At 34.9% G+C, this 17,658-nt stretch overlaps 1 protein-coding gene across 2 annotated transcripts in view; it reads right to left on the bottom strand.

Annotated features, from left to right (window-relative positions):
* Nucleotides 1–10,509: 10,509 nt before the first annotated feature.
* Nucleotides 10,510–17,658, bottom strand: part of LOC141389312 (probable ATP-dependent RNA helicase spindle-E) — a 31,591-nt gene continuing 24,442 nt past the window's right edge. For both annotated transcript variants that reach the window (XM_073960660.1, XM_073960661.1), the window contains 16 exons: nucleotides 17,499–17,648; nucleotides 17,191–17,430; nucleotides 17,012–17,128; nucleotides 16,728–16,948; nucleotides 16,505–16,659; nucleotides 16,268–16,434; nucleotides 15,548–15,878; nucleotides 13,827–13,963; nucleotides 13,163–13,755; nucleotides 12,903–13,053; nucleotides 12,611–12,835; nucleotides 12,210–12,551; nucleotides 11,578–12,147; nucleotides 11,388–11,509; nucleotides 11,114–11,332; nucleotides 10,510–10,660 (listed from right to left, as the gene is read on the bottom strand). In XM_073960660.1, the coding sequence (XP_073816761.1) occupies nucleotides 10,522–10,660; nucleotides 11,114–11,332; nucleotides 11,388–11,509; nucleotides 11,578–12,147; nucleotides 12,210–12,551; nucleotides 12,611–12,835; nucleotides 12,903–13,053; nucleotides 13,163–13,755; nucleotides 13,827–13,963; nucleotides 15,548–15,878; nucleotides 16,268–16,434; nucleotides 16,505–16,659; nucleotides 16,728–16,948; nucleotides 17,012–17,128; nucleotides 17,191–17,430; nucleotides 17,499–17,648 (3,879 nt within the window). In that variant the 3' untranslated portion in view covers nucleotides 10,510–10,521. The remainder of the gene's footprint in view (nucleotides 10,661–11,113; nucleotides 11,333–11,387; nucleotides 11,510–11,577; nucleotides 12,148–12,209; nucleotides 12,552–12,610; nucleotides 12,836–12,902; nucleotides 13,054–13,162; nucleotides 13,756–13,826; nucleotides 13,964–15,547; nucleotides 15,879–16,267; nucleotides 16,435–16,504; nucleotides 16,660–16,727; nucleotides 16,949–17,011; nucleotides 17,129–17,190; nucleotides 17,431–17,498; nucleotides 17,649–17,658) is intronic.

The following is a 17,658-nucleotide window of genomic DNA, read 5'->3' as shown; positions in this document are numbered from 1 at the left end:
TTTAATGCAAAACATTAACAAAAAAACCATGAACTTAAAGAATTTTCTAGGCATTTTCATAAATTCTAATCTTATTTTTAGTTATAATTTTTATTATTTATTAAATAGGAAACTAAAAGAAAAAAAATATGTTTAAACATTATAATTTAATTAATAATTTTAAGATAAACAAAAAACAATTGCAAAATATTACCAAACATTAACGACAACTTCTCAGTATAACTTCTATCTCTGAAAAAAACAAACCCCTGAATTCCATTCACAGTAAGAATCATTACCTCGTCCTTAATTTTTCACCCATTACCAGCAATGCCCAAAGTCACAACTCTTGCGAGTCTAATTCGAAATGTTAGGAGCACAAACACTGCTCCATTTCTCTCACTTTGATTTCTTATTAGACTCGCGATTTGTTGAACTTATTTATTCTCTGAGAAAACTATCACTCATTATTCTATCGCTATAACACTCATCGTATTCAAACAAATTGATTCGTTTATTATTTTTCTATAAAGTCAACAAAAAATGTGTAATCTATTTAATAAAATTTAAAAAGAAACGAATATTGTTTTTTATATACATATGTATTTAGTTTATAAAGAAAAAAATTAAATTAAATTAAACATTTTAATTTTACTTTATAAAATGTATTTATTTCATGAATCAATAATCCATACGAGTATATTTTTAATAAAAATTAAATAAAATTAAAAACAAATTGTTGTTTTTCTTCGGTAGTAGAATTCTGTAATTATTTTTTCGAGTTACCGACAAAATTCGGTAAAATTAAAATACTAATACTTACTTAGCTGGCACATTACAGAACATTTGTTCCAGAAGCCGAACTAAGAAAATATCTCCATTTCCCCCTGTTTGTTGCTTCGCTTTTTGGAATACCGCGTCTTTTCATCTCTTTTCCCACTTGTTTCTCCATCAAAGCCTTGCCCTGCCAGTTCTGCGTGTACCGCCATGTTGCCCGTATTTATACTCCTTTTTAGCGGCTTCATCATCGCTCATTCTTATGGCATGGCCTAGCCAACGCAATCGTTGCATTTGGATACGTTTTTCTATACTGATGTCGTTGTATAGCAGATAGAGTCGACATTCACCGTCAACGCAGATTGACCCGTAGATTTTTCGAAGAATTTTTTATACCCTCAGCCTTTAGGCTTGAAAGGGTGTACTCACTTTGATACGGTCAAAAATGTGCCTCATCGAAATAACGGTTTTAGACGACGAGTATGTTTGGACGAAATTCGTTTCAGACAATTTGGAGTCGATTTAGTGTCCTTCTGTCTGCCTGGGTGGTGCGCGCGATAACTCTCGAACGGATGAACCGGTTCGAACCAAATTTTCCGTATCGTAATATTTTTTCCAACTTAGTTTAAGTTCGAAGATGGGCCATATCGGCCCACTCCATCAGGTACCTCCCCCACAAAAGTTCAAAATGTTTCTGTAAAATGATGTGAACGATAACTCTTGAAGGGAACCATTGATTTGGAAGCTTTGCTCATCGTATTATTCCTTCCAGTTATATATCGGACTCGAATATGGATTATGTCGATTCACTCATTCGGGTACCTCCTACACAAAATTCGGACGAAGTGATTTTTAAGAGCACCCTCGGATCAGTAGGTACAATTCTCTTTTTCTTGCGCAAGTCCTTACATCTTGAGATATTACCCTAAAAGTTCCATGAAACCCTGACGGCACCAACCAAAATGGCAAATTCGCAAGCTAATTCTCGCAGGGAGTTTCTGATTGCATATAGTATTATTTCATCCAGTCATGTATTAGGTTAGAATATGGACTATATCGGTCCACTCCTTCGGGTACTTCCCACACAAAATTCGGAAAAAGTGAAGTTTAAGAGCTCCTCTCGCATCGTTTTGATTCTTTTTTAAGTAGGCCTCATTTACAACGGTGCAATTTTTTCCGGAGTAAGTCAATACTTCCTGAGATAATGGCCCAAAAGCTCCAAAAACCTGCCTTCACATTGTGCAACTCTAAAACTTTTTCAATAATTTCTTCCAAACTTAGTTAAACTTAATTCAATATTTCAAGTCATTTATGAACAAGTTTGGTATACGAGGGCGGTTCGGAAACTTCTTCTGCCAAGTTTACACTTGCGCTCCAAAATCCACTGGATTTCACGAAATCCTGAAATACACCCCGGTGTTTACACTTATTTTTTGTTGATTTCAAACATATCACAATGATCAAGGTAGATGCATATGCGCAGCTGATCGAACATGAATTTTCAAAACAAGTTGTTGTAAATTGAATTAATCATCAAAAATATACAATATATAACTTTACAACTTTATTTGGAAAATTATCGTAAAATTATCTATATATCGTATTAATTGTGTATAGTACAAACAAATGAAAAAATAAAAAAAAATGATTTTATCGTTGAGACTTCGTTATAATAAATTTTGATAGATAAAAGTTGTGCACAATATTAGTACTTGCAGTAGTTTTCCCGTTTAGTGCTAAAAATGCGTTCCCGTACTCCGAAATCTAGCAAGACTTGTACTTCTCTTTAAACTAAAATAGCGCCGAATAAGACCCTCTTCTCCTGTTTTCTGCCATACAATTTTGGCCTAGTGGAAACTAGCAGGCAGCATGTTCATTGGCATCTAATATGATAGCTGATACGTTGATTTTGACATTTATGCTGGAGTTTTTGCAATTTCCGTCATTTTTCCGTTCCCGTATTTTTTTAAGATATTTGTATGGGGAAGCAATTTTTGACAATTCGCTCTTTTTTCTAACAATACCATTAAAAAAGTACGGGAACACAATGAAAAATAGCATTGTAACAAAGTAATTTAATATTTTTTCACATTGTTTACAAATGTTGATACTAAAATTTTTTGTTGCAGCAATTGACCATCTACCTTGTTTATTGTGATACGTGAAAAGTGTTGCAACTTTTGGTATTTTTTAGGCAAAAACAGGGTTGTATATCATGTGTACTGTGATTTCGATGTTGATTTCGCTGAAATCACGAAATGAGATGATTTCATTTTTGTATGCGAAATCATGATAAATTTTGCTTGATTCCGCGCGAAATCACGAAACGACGCCAAATGTAAACTAAGCATTAGCCTATCAATGAATGAGAATAGTTAGTTTTTCAAAAATATTTTTATTTTTCAATATAATCTCCTGAAACTTCAATACACTTAGTCCAACGCTTTTCTAGCAATACTATCCCTTGATTAAAATTGCTTTCCTCAAGGTCTTCAAAATAGTGGTGTACAACTGTAATTGCATCTTCATTTGAGGTAAAATGCTTGCCAGCAAGGATTTTTTTAGATTTGGGAACAAGTAAAAGTCACTGGGAGCTAAATCAGGAAAATAAGGTGGGTGGTCAAGCAACATGTACTTTAATTCGTTAATTTTAGCCATTGTTAAAACACTCTTGTGCTCTGGTGCATTGTCTTGATGAAAAATTATTTTTTTTTTGTGTTGTAAGCCAGGACGTTTTTTTCGAATTTGTACATTTAATTGATCCCAAAGGTTGCAATAGTACTCTGAATTTATTGTTTTCCCTTTTGCAAATAGTCAATCAATAAAATACCTTTGAAGTCCCAAACAACCGTTGCCATAACCTTACCAGCCGATTGAATTGTTTTTGCCTTCTTTGGGGCACTTTCTCCAGCTTCATGTCTCATCAACAGTTATGAAACGACGCTTAAAATCCATTTTATTTCGCTTAAAACGATCCAAACAAGCTTGAGAAATGTTCATTCTTATGCGTTTTTGATCGACTGTTAACAAATGCGACACCCATCTTGCAGAAAGCTTTTTCATCTGTAGTTCTTCATGCAAAATTAAATGGACTCGATCATTTGAGATGCCCATGATATTAGCAATTTCACACACTTTTATTCGTCGATCATTTAATACCATATCATGCACTTTGGCTACAATTTCTGTTGTTGTTGCTGTTTTTGGACGTCCACTACGGGGTTCATCTTCAATGCTTGTACGACCACGTTTAAATTCAGCAACCCAATTTTTTACTGTTGTATATGAAGGAGCACTTTCACCTAACACATTCACCATATCATTATGAATTTCTTGTCCCGATAAAGCTTTTTTATGTAAATATTTAACAGCACGCATTTCTAATTTGTCCATTGTAAAAAAATTGGGGATGCGTCTTTTTTGAACACCTGTTTCTAAATAAAGGAGTTGCCAGATCGAAACAAAATTTTACATGTTTTCATAACAGAGATGGAAGTTTCCAAAACACTTAACTTTTTTCTGTTTATACCGCACTTTTTGTGCTAGGCTAAGAAGTTTCCAAACTGCCCTCGTATGTCAATGATTTGGTATAGCATAACATTTATAAATTTATAATTTTATGAGTATCTTTAATATGAACATTTTAATTAATAATTATTCAGCAAAACGTGAAAGCTTATATTATGCCATCATTTCCCTATTCTGAAAATATAAATGAAGCCTTTTCTTAAAACTACACACATTGCTGATGCACTGTAAGTCATATGGTAGGGTATTCCAGAGACGTATGGTTCCTATGAAGAAATGCCTTTCGGATGGCCTGTTACGCCGTCTAGGGGGTATAATTTTTTTCCTCTATAAGGCCTGGCAAATTTTGTCCTATTAAAGAGATATGTATTTCAGTTTTTTTTAAATAATCTTGTGTAGATATAATATGGCTTTCATATAGAGAAAGGAATCGAAACTAATGCCATAAAAAGAGCATGCAAATTAGGACACACTCTTTGTTCTTCTTAGACCAAACACATAACGAATGATGGTGTTAAAAGCCACGTTTAACTTTCTTCTACTCACGGAATCGCAGTATGGGTAGAGTTCCGATCCATATATCAAACCCGGTATAAGAAAGGTTTTCGCTAGAAGATGTCTTATTGGGAAAGGGGTAAACGATTGCGTTAACCATAAAGCGGGTAATTTTGAGTAAGTTTGTCCAACCGCTTGGCTTATATGGTTTGACCAACTTAGTGTGGAGTTAAATATTACACCCAGGTTTTTAGCTTGAGAAACAATTTCAATTTTTTCGTTAGACTATGCAACACTGAAAATGCAAACAACTTCTAGTATGCATTTTTTGAAAGTACATATTTAGACCACAAAAACCCTAGTAGGGTTTTGCCCTGTCAGATCCAGTTCGGATTTTATGGCCTCATCTAAACCGGGCTAAATCTACACTTTTTTGCATTTATCAGGCCTTTATCTCAGAAACGAATAGGAATTTGGCCTTGCTGTCCCTAGCAACATTGTAGCCCTAAACTAGTAGAACTTATCTCTTGAAAAAACCACATAAGAAAAACTCCATCTAGGGCATGAAAATCTATAAAATATAAAAAATTTTACATAATAGCTGAAATTCTGGTCAGTATCGGCTAAACTATTGGGAGTTGAACCAAGTAACTTTTTGCAAAAATCTTCCAAATAAAGTTCTCAACAATTCTTTAGAACATTCTGAAACTCTAAAATGCTTACTTCATGTTGTTTCAGCGGTATTTTGCATCTCATCTTTTACAACACGTATTTCAAACACAGTTCACACCAACGGTTTATTCTCGCATTTCGGATTTCACTACATTATTGACATTTTTATTAAATCGTCGTTGAAAAATGTACTGAAAACAAGGGCATAGAGCAGGAGGAGGCATTGTGACTCACAAGCACTGATGGGCAAATTTCGAGAGACTCATGTATTTTTTACACTTTTGTGTGTGAGGCAGAGCATTTCCCAGCAAAATGTTTGTAGCCAAAGAAGTAGTTAAATCATGAGTGCAAGTGATTTCGGACTACATCTTTTTACGTGAAAGAAGTCATGATTTTTACAAGGGCATCCCAGCAAAATTAAATGGAAGTGATTCCATGTGAAATCATGATTTCACTGGTTCTTTTGCATGAGTGCGAAAGGAGTCGTGAAAGATCCCATCTTTTTCATCGAATTTTCATGAGTGCAATTGAAGTCGTGAAAGGTCCGATCTTTTTCATCGAATTTTCATGAGTGCAATCGTAGTCATGAAAGATCCGATCTTTTTCATCGAATTTTCATGAGTGCAATTGAAGTCGTGAAAGATCCGATCTTTGTCACAATATTATCATGAGTTCAAATAAATTGATAAGTAACCGCACAATAAATTATCAAATACTCATATACCCGAATAATTGTGTACTTGCAAAAGTAATTGTTAAAATGAAAATAAAAGTCAGATGAAAGTGGTCGATAGTGGCAAAATTTATATATTTTAATTAAAAATACAATGTAAATTGATATAAAACAAAAGAAAAATATATTTTGTGTTTGGAAACCTGTTTCGTTTTGTGGATATTAAAAAGAAGTATGAAAAAGACCCGGTCTATAAACCACGAGCTTCCCCAGCCGACCAACACCGATATAGTAAAACATATCGAGCTGCAATTATTGGGTTGGTTGGGCCATGTTAACAGGATGGATAAAGATGCCACCGGCATATGAATACGAGCCATTTGACGTTATGCGACCCGAGGGAACAAAACTCCAATGGAAAGATCACGATATCACAAGCATGGCATGCAAAGTGAGAGAAGCAAAGTAGGAGATCGGTAAAATAAGTATAAAAGAGACCATAACGTGGTAACTATTACAGGATAAGCTTTTTCTTTTGAAATAAAATAACAGAATTCAAATTTATACTAGATTTCCCAAACGATGAGCTTGGTTCAGAGATTGACACATAATTTATCGAATATTGGAAAAACGGAACCCCCAAGTTGAAAGAAGTATCTTGCAGCAATCGGAAGAGATAAATATGATATTGCAGATTAATATAATATATAATTTTGAAAATTACATACAAAATAACATCTGGCGATACAAATCATCTGCGCATTGTACTCTTATTAATTCAACAAATTACATAATTGTATTGCGAATTTTATTTCTGATTGGCAAAAATCCGGATCCAAAGCATTGGTGCGAGAAGCCATGACGATGAACTGGTGCAAGAAGCCATGACAATGAACCGGTGCAAGATGCTATGACAATGAACTGGTGCAAGATGCAGTGACAATGAACTGGTGCAAAATGCCATGACAATGAACTGGTGCAAAATGTCATGACAATGAACTGGTGCAAAATGCCGTGACAATGAACTGGTGCAAAATGCCGTGACAATGAACTGGTGCAAAATGTCATGACAATGAACTGGTGCAAAATGCCATGACAATGAACAGGTGAAATCAGGTGTCACTCCCTTGTAAATTTCATCGGTGATTCACCTAAATTTGCACCTATGACAAGTCACTTGCACCTATGATTCAACTCATGATCTGTCATCGAACATTTTGCTGGGATGGTGCAGTGAGGATACTGTATAATTTACTTCTTAAGCACACATTTTGCATTAGTTCTTTGTAGTGAATAAATCACAACAACATATGATTCAACTACTTCTTTGGCTACAAACAAAGATGTAGTTCGAAATAACTTTTATTATTTTTTGTATACAAATTACTTTTTATGGATGCAAACATATTGCTGTTATTATAATTAAAAAGAAACAAATTATGTTCTTTGTCTTTTTAAGTTTTTTTTCGCAAAATTTTGAAATTTCTAAAATGTGAAAAATTTATGAAATGGATTCAAATCGGACATTGTCAACATGTGAAAAACGGACTGCATTTTTCATGACTCTGCGTGGACTGCTTCAAAAAAAGCTATTCAATCACTACTTCACAAGGAACAACTTCAAATAAATTTTGCTGGGTTCTGTCCATCAGTGCTCACAAGAGAGCCCATGTGCTCTAAGTGAGCGTAAATTTGTTATCGCTCACAGCCTGTGTAGATCAGTGATGCACAAGAAGAGAATGCTATTTTGGTTTTTGTATGGGAAAGAGAGTTATAGTTAACTTTTTCGTAAAGACGAGTGCATGGCTGGTGTAGATGCTAACACGTTGTGAACAAAAACGAATTTACGCTCATTGAGAGCACAAGAGAGACCCAAAAATGTCCTCTGCCTCACTCTGGCATAGAGGCATTTTACAACAATGACATGTTCTGAAGAGTTGTGTATTACATTCCAGGGAATATTTTTCCAAAAGAAAATATTCAGAAAAAATTAACGGTTTTGGAGATACCGTGCGAAATGTATAAAAATTGTGGAATTTTGGCATATATTTTGAAATTTGAGGCAATAAATGTAGTTTTTCGAGTTCAGTATTTCTCCAAATATTTTATTCATGTCCTTATCTACAAATTTGATTCAGAGGTCAGAAGAAGATTCGCATTGGTTTCAGATATAGCCCCGAATTTCTTTAAAAACTCAATATTTAACCATGTTTAGATGGGGCCATAAAATCCGAGCTGGATCTGACACAACAAAACCCAACTAGGGGTTCTTGTCGTTTGGGTCTGTACTTTAAAAAAATCCTCAGTTCGAATTGTTTGCACAAGATCACCTTAAAAATGTTGCACAGTGTTATTCACCAATATGTCAGTGTTTTCAATTTGCATATTTTTGTTTTTATGTATAATTCGGCATTTAGATTTTTTCGGGTTCAGTAGAAGGCCATTTTCGTTAGCCCAATTACATATTCTTTCAAGATCAAAATTTAGTTTAAGTATGGACTGACCATGACTGTTGTACCCTGGGGCTGACTTACATCTTTGACATGTGTGCTTAAAAAGACTTGGACATCATCGGCATACATATGCACGTTGCTGTGGACTAGTTGGTTGGGAAGGTCATTTGCATACATGCTAAATAGTAAAGGGCCTATTATAGATCCCTGCGGCATACCTTTGCATACAGCTAATGGCTTAGATATAGATCTCCTGGAGCATACCGATTGTGTACGGTCTGACAAATAAGATTTGATGACGGACGTGGAAGTGCTGGAGAAATTGAAAAAGCGTTTAAGTTTTAAGCAGAGATTGCTGTGATCGACTGTATCAAACGCCTTGGAATGATCTAAGAGTACTAAAAAACAAGTCTTCTTATCGTCGACGTTACTTCTTATAGACTCCGAAACGTCCAATAATGCGCGTATGCAACTATGTTCGGCTCTGAATCCCGATTGCAAATCAGATAACAATGAATTTCGTTGAAGGTATTCTGATATTTGAATATGTACTAATTTATCAAATATATGGTAAAATTGCAATGGGTCGTTATTCCATGTTTGATTTGGGAACAGGAACAATTTTTGCGTGCTTCAAATGAGTATGGAAAACGCTTGTAGTTAAAATAGTGTTGAAGAAAAACGTGACATAAGGTAGAAGACGGGGCAGTAGTATACGAATAAGTTTTGGATCAATGCCATCTGAACCAATAGGCGAGGGAGGGGAAATCCATAGGCTAGACAAACGATAGCTCAGGATACCGTTTGATGAGCAGTGGAGAGAGAAAAGAAACCAAAGAAAATAAAAACACAAGCAGTATCAGTTTTTAATATTAAAGATAAGTTGGTTTATTGGTGAATATATTTCTTTTCAAACAACAAAGATTACCTTCTGTAATCTGGGGTTGCGACAGAGGCCTGTTAATATACAACAAAGGATTACCAATTGTAATCTGTGGTGGCGACAGAGGCCGGTTAGTATTAACGCGAGACGGTTGGTTAATACGCGACAAGTTAACTCTTCAAAGGCTAATCGACAAGTGAACGCAGAGGTTCTTGCAATCGCAGAGGATTGCAGCGATCGCAGAGGATCTGAGTCGATTTCTACTACTACATTTACATATTCCAATGAGAGAAAACTCAACAACCACCGCTCGTTAGCATCAACACTCTACGGTCTCCGCAGAGGGAACTTGCTGAGGTGATGCACGATGATGTCAATCAGCATCCGTGATCGACTGAGCTCGGGAAGTTGAGTTGGAATGTATCAAACCTAAACATTTACCATTTACAAAACTGTGCAATACTTCATCGTATGTAACGCATATGAACTCGAAAGATCCTATATCAGAAATGTTATGTTATTATAAAAACTAGAATTTGCCGGAACGGTGGGTATATCGATGAATGATTTATTAATGTCATCCACATCGACCTGACAAGAAGTAGAAGCCCTGGGCTTACCAACGCCAATAATTCAAATCATGTTGTATATACAGCCTAGTATATACAGGGATATCACAGCTTTAATTGTTATACGGATATGTTCTGAGACACACTTTACCTCACTTCACGCCTCAAGCATTTTGTTCACCTTATTTTCTCTTGTTCGTCTGTAGATTTTTGTATTATAACAAACAACCTACATTTCCAGTAACAACGGTGTATGTATTTGATACATCTCTGGTTTGCTATGTATGTATGTCCGGACCCCTAAAATACATATGTCATATAAAAGAAATTCCGTGAAAACTTAAGTCCAAGGGTTGTGTCGACCCTGTCTGACCATAGCCTTATTTTACTTGTTTTAATCTTTACTGAATTTTTTAGCCGAAATATTACACACACTATTAATTTTTTTCCGAGAATTTATTAAGAAAGGACCTAGTCTTCTTAAGATTGCAACTAATTAGTATTCGGTTTGAAATGTATGTGTTGTTCGCGATCTCGATGCATCTGAGAAAGAAGATGTATACGCAACTGAACAATATTATCCAAGGGTAAGTCACAAAGGCGACATGTTGTAGGTTCTATTGTACCATCACTAGAAATAAAAGAAAACAATAAAAAAAATTATTTTAATATGGTGGTGAAAAATTGTTTTATACTCTCAGCCTTTAGGCTAAAAATACGATCAAAAATTTGCCTGAATAAAATCTGTTTCCTACAAGAACTTTAAAAATGTTCGCTAAAGTGGTGCGCACGATAAATCTCGAAGGGAGTAACCGATTTGGTCCAATAATTTGCACGTCGTAATAATTCTACCAGATATAGATCAATTTCGAATATGCTCAAAATTTCCTGTATTTTTTTTAGTGTTGATTGGGTCTGTCAGTGGAATAGTTAGGAAACTTTCAAAACTTCCTTTGTCACGTAGAAAATGCATATACTTTTAAAATTTGGTAGCTAGGACTGTTAGGTCCACCACTCCTGTTACTATTTTTTTGTATCATCAAAGGCTGAGGGTATTTTGCTGTCGGTATCAAATTGTACTTACAACTGTTTTAAACGATGTAATTCTTGGCATTGCATAGTTAGAGTATGTGTGCGTTCAAATTTCTCATCATATAAGTGCAAATACGAATGGCAAGGAAAGATTGAACGTTTTTCTGGTCTGTTTGTGGGGTTTATAACTTCGTTAACATCAAATTTCTCCCACTTGTTGTCGTTGACGTCAATGTGCAATTCAATGTATTTGCGTTGTTTAGCCAAAAGTCTGCAAGAAAGAGATTTTTTACTGATTATTACATAAAAATTATAACTTTTTTTACCTTAAAATTAGATTCCTTATATTTGTTGTCATTTCCTGTTTGTCTTTGGGATGTATATTTGGTTGATCCTCATCCGGTTCTGCATAAAGTATCTCATCCATAGATGAACGTATCTGATTGATCTGTATGTGGAAGAAATTAAATTTGAGAAGTTAAAGCGGAAGTTTACCACTTCTTAACAATTCCTTACCAATTCTATATCATCCGGTAGAATATCAACATCTAAATTAAGAACAATATCATGTTCAGAATATAAGGGCTGATGGGTCTTTTCATCATAACCCAAACCGGCCAAAAGTGCAACATATTTTGTCCGCGTTTTATTACATTTTATTTGCATTGTTGGACAAAATAGCATAGTCATTAGTGCACCAAAACCATGAATGTTGGGCATTCTTGTTGTACTCCTAGCCAAAAGGGAATCACCTTTGTGAGTTTCATTTATTTCCGATGCCACAATTAAACGTTCATACATATCGAAAGGATCACTGTCGATATTAACATTATTCACTGAATCGCGATCTATTTGCACCGTTTTCCATGTACCAACCCTTATGGCGGAATATATGTTTATATCAAGCGGTGTAAAGGGACCACGTAAACGCATTACATTTTTACACAATTCCCTCGGTGGAGGTTCGGTGTCCATATCAATTTCTGGACGAATGGAACGCAAGTATTCTTCATTTTGCCTAGAGTGGTCATCTTCCATGAAACGATTGGCAACAGATTGTTTACGTATACGAAAATCATGATCAGTCTACAAAAGAAGATTGGCCTGTATGTTTGAATGGTGTTAGGAGTATAAATATTGTGCATTACCTTTGACATATAACTTTCATCAGCACTACGAGCCAAACCCTTTTCCACGAGTATGTGATTTAAGGTACTGCCATCTTTTTTAATGAGAATATTTGAAATTCCATCGACAACGGAGAAAATTTCTATTTCCACAACTCCTGAGTCGGCATGGGTTTGCATATATTCCATAGCCTCATCGGTCCATTTGCCATTAGGAGATTTCAATGTTGATGGTTCCACCAAAGCCAGACGGCATTCAAATAAACGTGGTGGTATATCTGATAAATATTTACAAGTCTCCGACAAGTAACGCAATTCTTTGAAATTAACAATCGATGTATTGCCATAGTCGATGAAGAAAACCTGAAAGAGTAACGAGGATTATTAAACATTCCCAAAGTGGACACTATTTTTAGTTTAACCTTAAATTCTGCATGATGCCTCGTTTGATTAATGACCTTAATCACCTTCGCTCGATGATATTTGCCATCAAATGGTGCTGCCAATATAATACCCTTGGCTACAGCGCCCGGATGTGGAAATCTACAGTTTTCATGTTTATTAGCTTCGTCAAGCATCTCCTGTATTTCATTGATACGTTCCGCTTCCGATAATGGTTGAAAATAGAATTTGCTACAGGTTTCAATCTGTAATGAGATCAGATTTGTAGTATTATTTTCCATAGATATAACCTATTCAAAGTTAAATACTTACATGCGTAATATAACCACTTATATCTTTTTGAAAGACCGACGGCAATACCACCAACTCGGCATTAATTAAAAGGCGCTTTGTTGGTTTCCACACTCCATCACACATTGTTCCCAAGCCATGATCTTCGGCATATTTAACACCGGCACGAGGGCTGTAAATCATGGGACATTATTAGCATATTAAAGAAAGACAATATCCGGACAAATCTATATCGACTCCAAATTGTCTGAAATAAAATTTAATTATGTTTAAATACTTACTCCATAACATTAATTGCATTGGGCAGATTTAAGCAACGCATTTTTACCGCTTTATACACTTCAGCGCACACGGAGCCAGGTGTTTTTATGGCTTCAGCATCTGGATTATCATCACCATGTGGGTTATCTTTAAATATAACCAATACCCGTTCACAATTTGCCTGAAAGCTAACATCGACATTCTTGGGATTTATATCGACAACCTTTAATAGTTCTTTAATAGAACGCGCATACAGTTGGCCAATGTGTCGTGTATCGAAATTTGTAAAATATACTGTACGATTTGGATTTTGACCGCATAATACATGAAAATCATCACGTTCTTTTTCCGGATGTTGTAACTTTGTGTAGACAAAATAATTTGGATAAAATGCACCGGCAATTATTACTTTTAACATTATAGATTTTTCCCAGTCCTCGACGACTGGGGGATTTCTTTCACGAGATCGCAGTTTTATGCCAAATGACTTTAAACGTTGTTTCAACTCAACGACAAGTAAATGCATTTCACGTATTGATCGTAAATTGATATATTTACGATTTGCCCATGCATATTGGTCATCATCATTTTCAGGATCTATTGTTAACCATTCCTGAATAAAGGTGAAAGATTATATTTGAAATTCCATAATAGAATATAATTTAAAAACAGTTATGTACTTACTTTATATGCATTTAAAATTGCTATCAGGTCTGAACCTGAGCCATCACTCCATTTCAGTCTCTGTATGTAGGCTTTTAGTTCACCGATTTGTTTAAATTGACCCGGTTTGAAAATAGAACGTACACTTAGACCAGCCGCTGGAAAAAATATTGTACATATTAGCTCTTTTAGCACTTCTGGAGCACGATGGTGGTGTTAAAACAAGAGGGACTTCAAAGAGGACAATAAATAGTGGCATTTGAGGATATTAAAGAAAGCAATTATCGAGAACTTCCCAGCAAAATGTTTCATGCCAAAAAGTAGCTGAATTAAGAGGTACATACATGTCATTACGTGGCCGGAAACATCATTTCTGATGACCAAAACCAAACCTAAATGTATTCTCGTAGAAGAACAAAATGACTTCTTTAAGAGGGTCATATTCTGAACAAAAAACCAGACATTTGTTCATACACTAATACTACCAGTTGTGAAGGGATACCTTTTTGTGAGAGAAGTGGCCTTAAATATTGGGACATTTGGGGGCATATATCATTATGAGCTTTCGTGTTGTCCGATATAGAACTTCTTGGAACTTGATGTAAATATTACGATATGTAGAGTTTTTTCCAACTCGGTTACTCAATTAGACAGTACAACCTCCTGTCGGAAAAAAATCAAAGCGATCAGATACACCCAGCAAAAAAGTCATTACCAAGTAATGACTCTATTCAGTAAATGTTGGCTGTAGTACTACTTACAAATTAACCGTGGTGATGTCTTAGGAAGGAAGTACTTCCTTAAATTGTTTTTAATTACATATTTACCCCCAGTTTTTGTAACTTATTTTTGTTCGTTCGTCTATATTCGTAATAATTTAGGCATTCGTAGCTCAGCCCCCAGATGACATACACATCTAATTTTTAGTATACCCGTTCCATATATCGTTTAGAATTCCTCATTTAAAAATCAGCGCTCTACATTTGCGCTAAAGCGAGTAAATCGATCTACAAAATTTGACAATTCGTGTGAGAAGAATAAAAATTTTTACAAAAACTGGGGGTTAACCACATATCGATAGTCGAAAAAAGTAAGAAAACATATGTACTATTTTTAGAAAAATTGAGGTTAGTTTATGTTTAAATTCAACACTCCACATTTTTTGTTTTGCTTTTTCTTTTAGTTTGCTATCTGCTGATTTTGAACACACCAACTTCTGATTTGTAGCCAAACACACTACACACCCTGCCACCCTGCGATGAGTACGAACATTGGGGGTTCCCACCATACATTGTTATCGAAAACGATATTGTTTTCTAATGTTTCTCGATAGTTTTGCAGATCTTTTGTTCGAGAACGACACACGAGAATGAATTGAAAACAATTCATTCGTCGCTCAATTTGTGACAGGAAAAACTTCGTTTTCCAATATCGGTAATAATTTTGTTAGCGAATGAATTGACGATAATTTTTACGATATTGGCGAAAAACATTTTTGGTGGAGTTTCTTGATGTTTCTGTTATGTACCTTTTTCGTGTTGGTTTCTTTGTTATGTGTATTTGTTGATAAACATTATTGTCTTGTATGGGCAAATGATAAGAGTAGGGACATCCTAGTTTATAACCACGCTTCATTATGTATTACAACTTAAAAGTTTGTTGGAATTGTAAAAATAGATGGCAAAAACTTTGTGTCTGTTGAGTCTTTATATATGTATGAATGTAGTATGTGTTTCTCTTACCTATAATAATGGTCTCCTCCAATAAACCAAAGATATATCCAAATACAATGAGTCGTGATAATTTCACATCCAACGGCATATGGGCCATTAATCGTCCAATAAATGATAATTCACCATCATCTGAAGCATATTCACCATCAATGTACTTATATAAAGCACCAATTTCCTTCAAAGTAACAATTGTATTTTGTACATCATTTAAGTTTGGAGGATTCATCGCCAAATTTAGAACAGTGGGCGGTGAACCCATATTTAAAAGTTTTGCCTTCAGAACAACCATTTCCAATGGACATCGCAACATTTCGGGTACACTAAAATCGTCTAAATAGTTCTGAAAAGAAATAAAATGCAAAGTAGATATTACAAAATATACATATACAACAAAAACATCAAATAAAATATCGTTGAATACTTTTTTGGTAAATACATTTTTGAGGCAAAATAGTTTGTGTTGTTATAGATTTTTGTCAATATCTAGAAGACCGTTACGCATTTCGTAGCGGTTCATGCCGGTAGTGGATCTTAAACTATCCACAAACATACTACATACAATTAATTGACTCACTGTATATAAAAATATCAAAAAATATCGTTGAATACTTTTTTGGTATGTCATCTTTTGTACATGAAAAGGGATGTGCAAAATTTAATATAACACATATTTTAACAAATATCAAAAATGTAATGCCAGAAAAGGAGGATAAACAGTAAATATATTACCTGATAAAATGTTCGCGGCACCAAACGATATACCCGGCCATTCATTACTCGCCCAGCCCGACCAGCACGCTGACGACAATTGGCTTTAGAAGCCCAGTGTAATTGTAATGTTGTAAAATTTGTAGAACTATCAGTGACTAATATTTTCGTCAAACAGAAATCAATAACTGAAAAATAAGAAAATATTTATTAGCCTTTGTTCTAAATTAGAAGAACATAAAAACATTTCTGGCCTACCATATTTAACATCAGGAACTGTAATGGAACTTTCAGCAATATTTGTAGCTAATATTACTTTGCGATAACCAGGTGGTGGACGATGAAATGCTCTAACTTGCTCTTCTGGCGACACCACGGAATGTAAACGTATACAGCATAATTTAACTTTATCCCTGGAAATGAAAGGAATATCCATCACTCAAAGTAATCAAGTCACCATATTATTGATATTGGACACTACCTTTCTGCTTGACATAGTAAACGGATTTTTCTTAACATTTGTTCAATTTCATTTATGCCAGGTAAAAATATTAAAATCGAAGTTTTACTTGTTGTTTCATTGACATCCGGATTGAGAGATGCTTCCTGTTTTTCAATATTGTCAATAATTACAATTAATTTTAAGGCCAAATGAAACATTTCAGTTGATATGCCAGGTTCAGCCAATTCCACTTGTACTTTCTGCAAAATAGAGTGGAAAATATAAACATACATAAATGTACTCCCTGAGAATTTCATACTTACATGAGTATTCAAATCATCTAAATCGTTTAAATAAAACTCTCTTACTTGAAAGAGACGACGTGTATCGGCCCTTACTACAGGAGCTGGATTTCGTCGTATTGTAAAATAATTGGAAAACTAATAAAAACACAAATCTTTCTTTAACTGATCTTTTAATTATCCAAGCTTATAAATCTCACCTCTGTTGTATCCATTGTTGCTGACATGAGTATAACTTTAACATGTTTTGAATTTGTTATCAACAATCTTCGCACAACAATAAGTAAAAAATCCATTTCTTGATCACGTTCATGCACTTCATCCAATATAATGTGGGTATAGGGTGTTAATGTTTTTTCTCGTATAAGTTTCTGCAGCAGAACACCAGTGGTACAGTAAAGCAAACGCGTGTAATCGCTAACACTGGCATGCAGGCCAACCTTAAAAAGAGATTTTTATATTTTTACCCGGTATATTTTAAACTGGGAAATTAAATATACACGCGTACCTTATAGCCCACCACAGTTCCATCCTGCCAATTACGTTCATTACACACACGCTTTGCAATTGAAATTGCAGCAATTCGTCTTGGTTGCGTACAAATAATTTTACAATATTCCCGACGCCGATAGGCATCATCGAGGATGTATTGCGGTACCTGTAGTTAG

The sequence above is a fragment of the Musca autumnalis genome, unplaced genomic scaffold (genome assembly GCF_047663935.1).
Source record: "Musca autumnalis isolate F117 unplaced genomic scaffold, ASM4766393v1 scaffold_1, whole genome shotgun sequence".
NCBI lineage: Eukaryota > Metazoa > Arthropoda > Insecta > Diptera > Muscidae > Musca > Musca autumnalis.
Note: the sequence above shows the minus strand (reverse complement) of the source record. Positions and strands in the feature narration are given on the sequence as shown.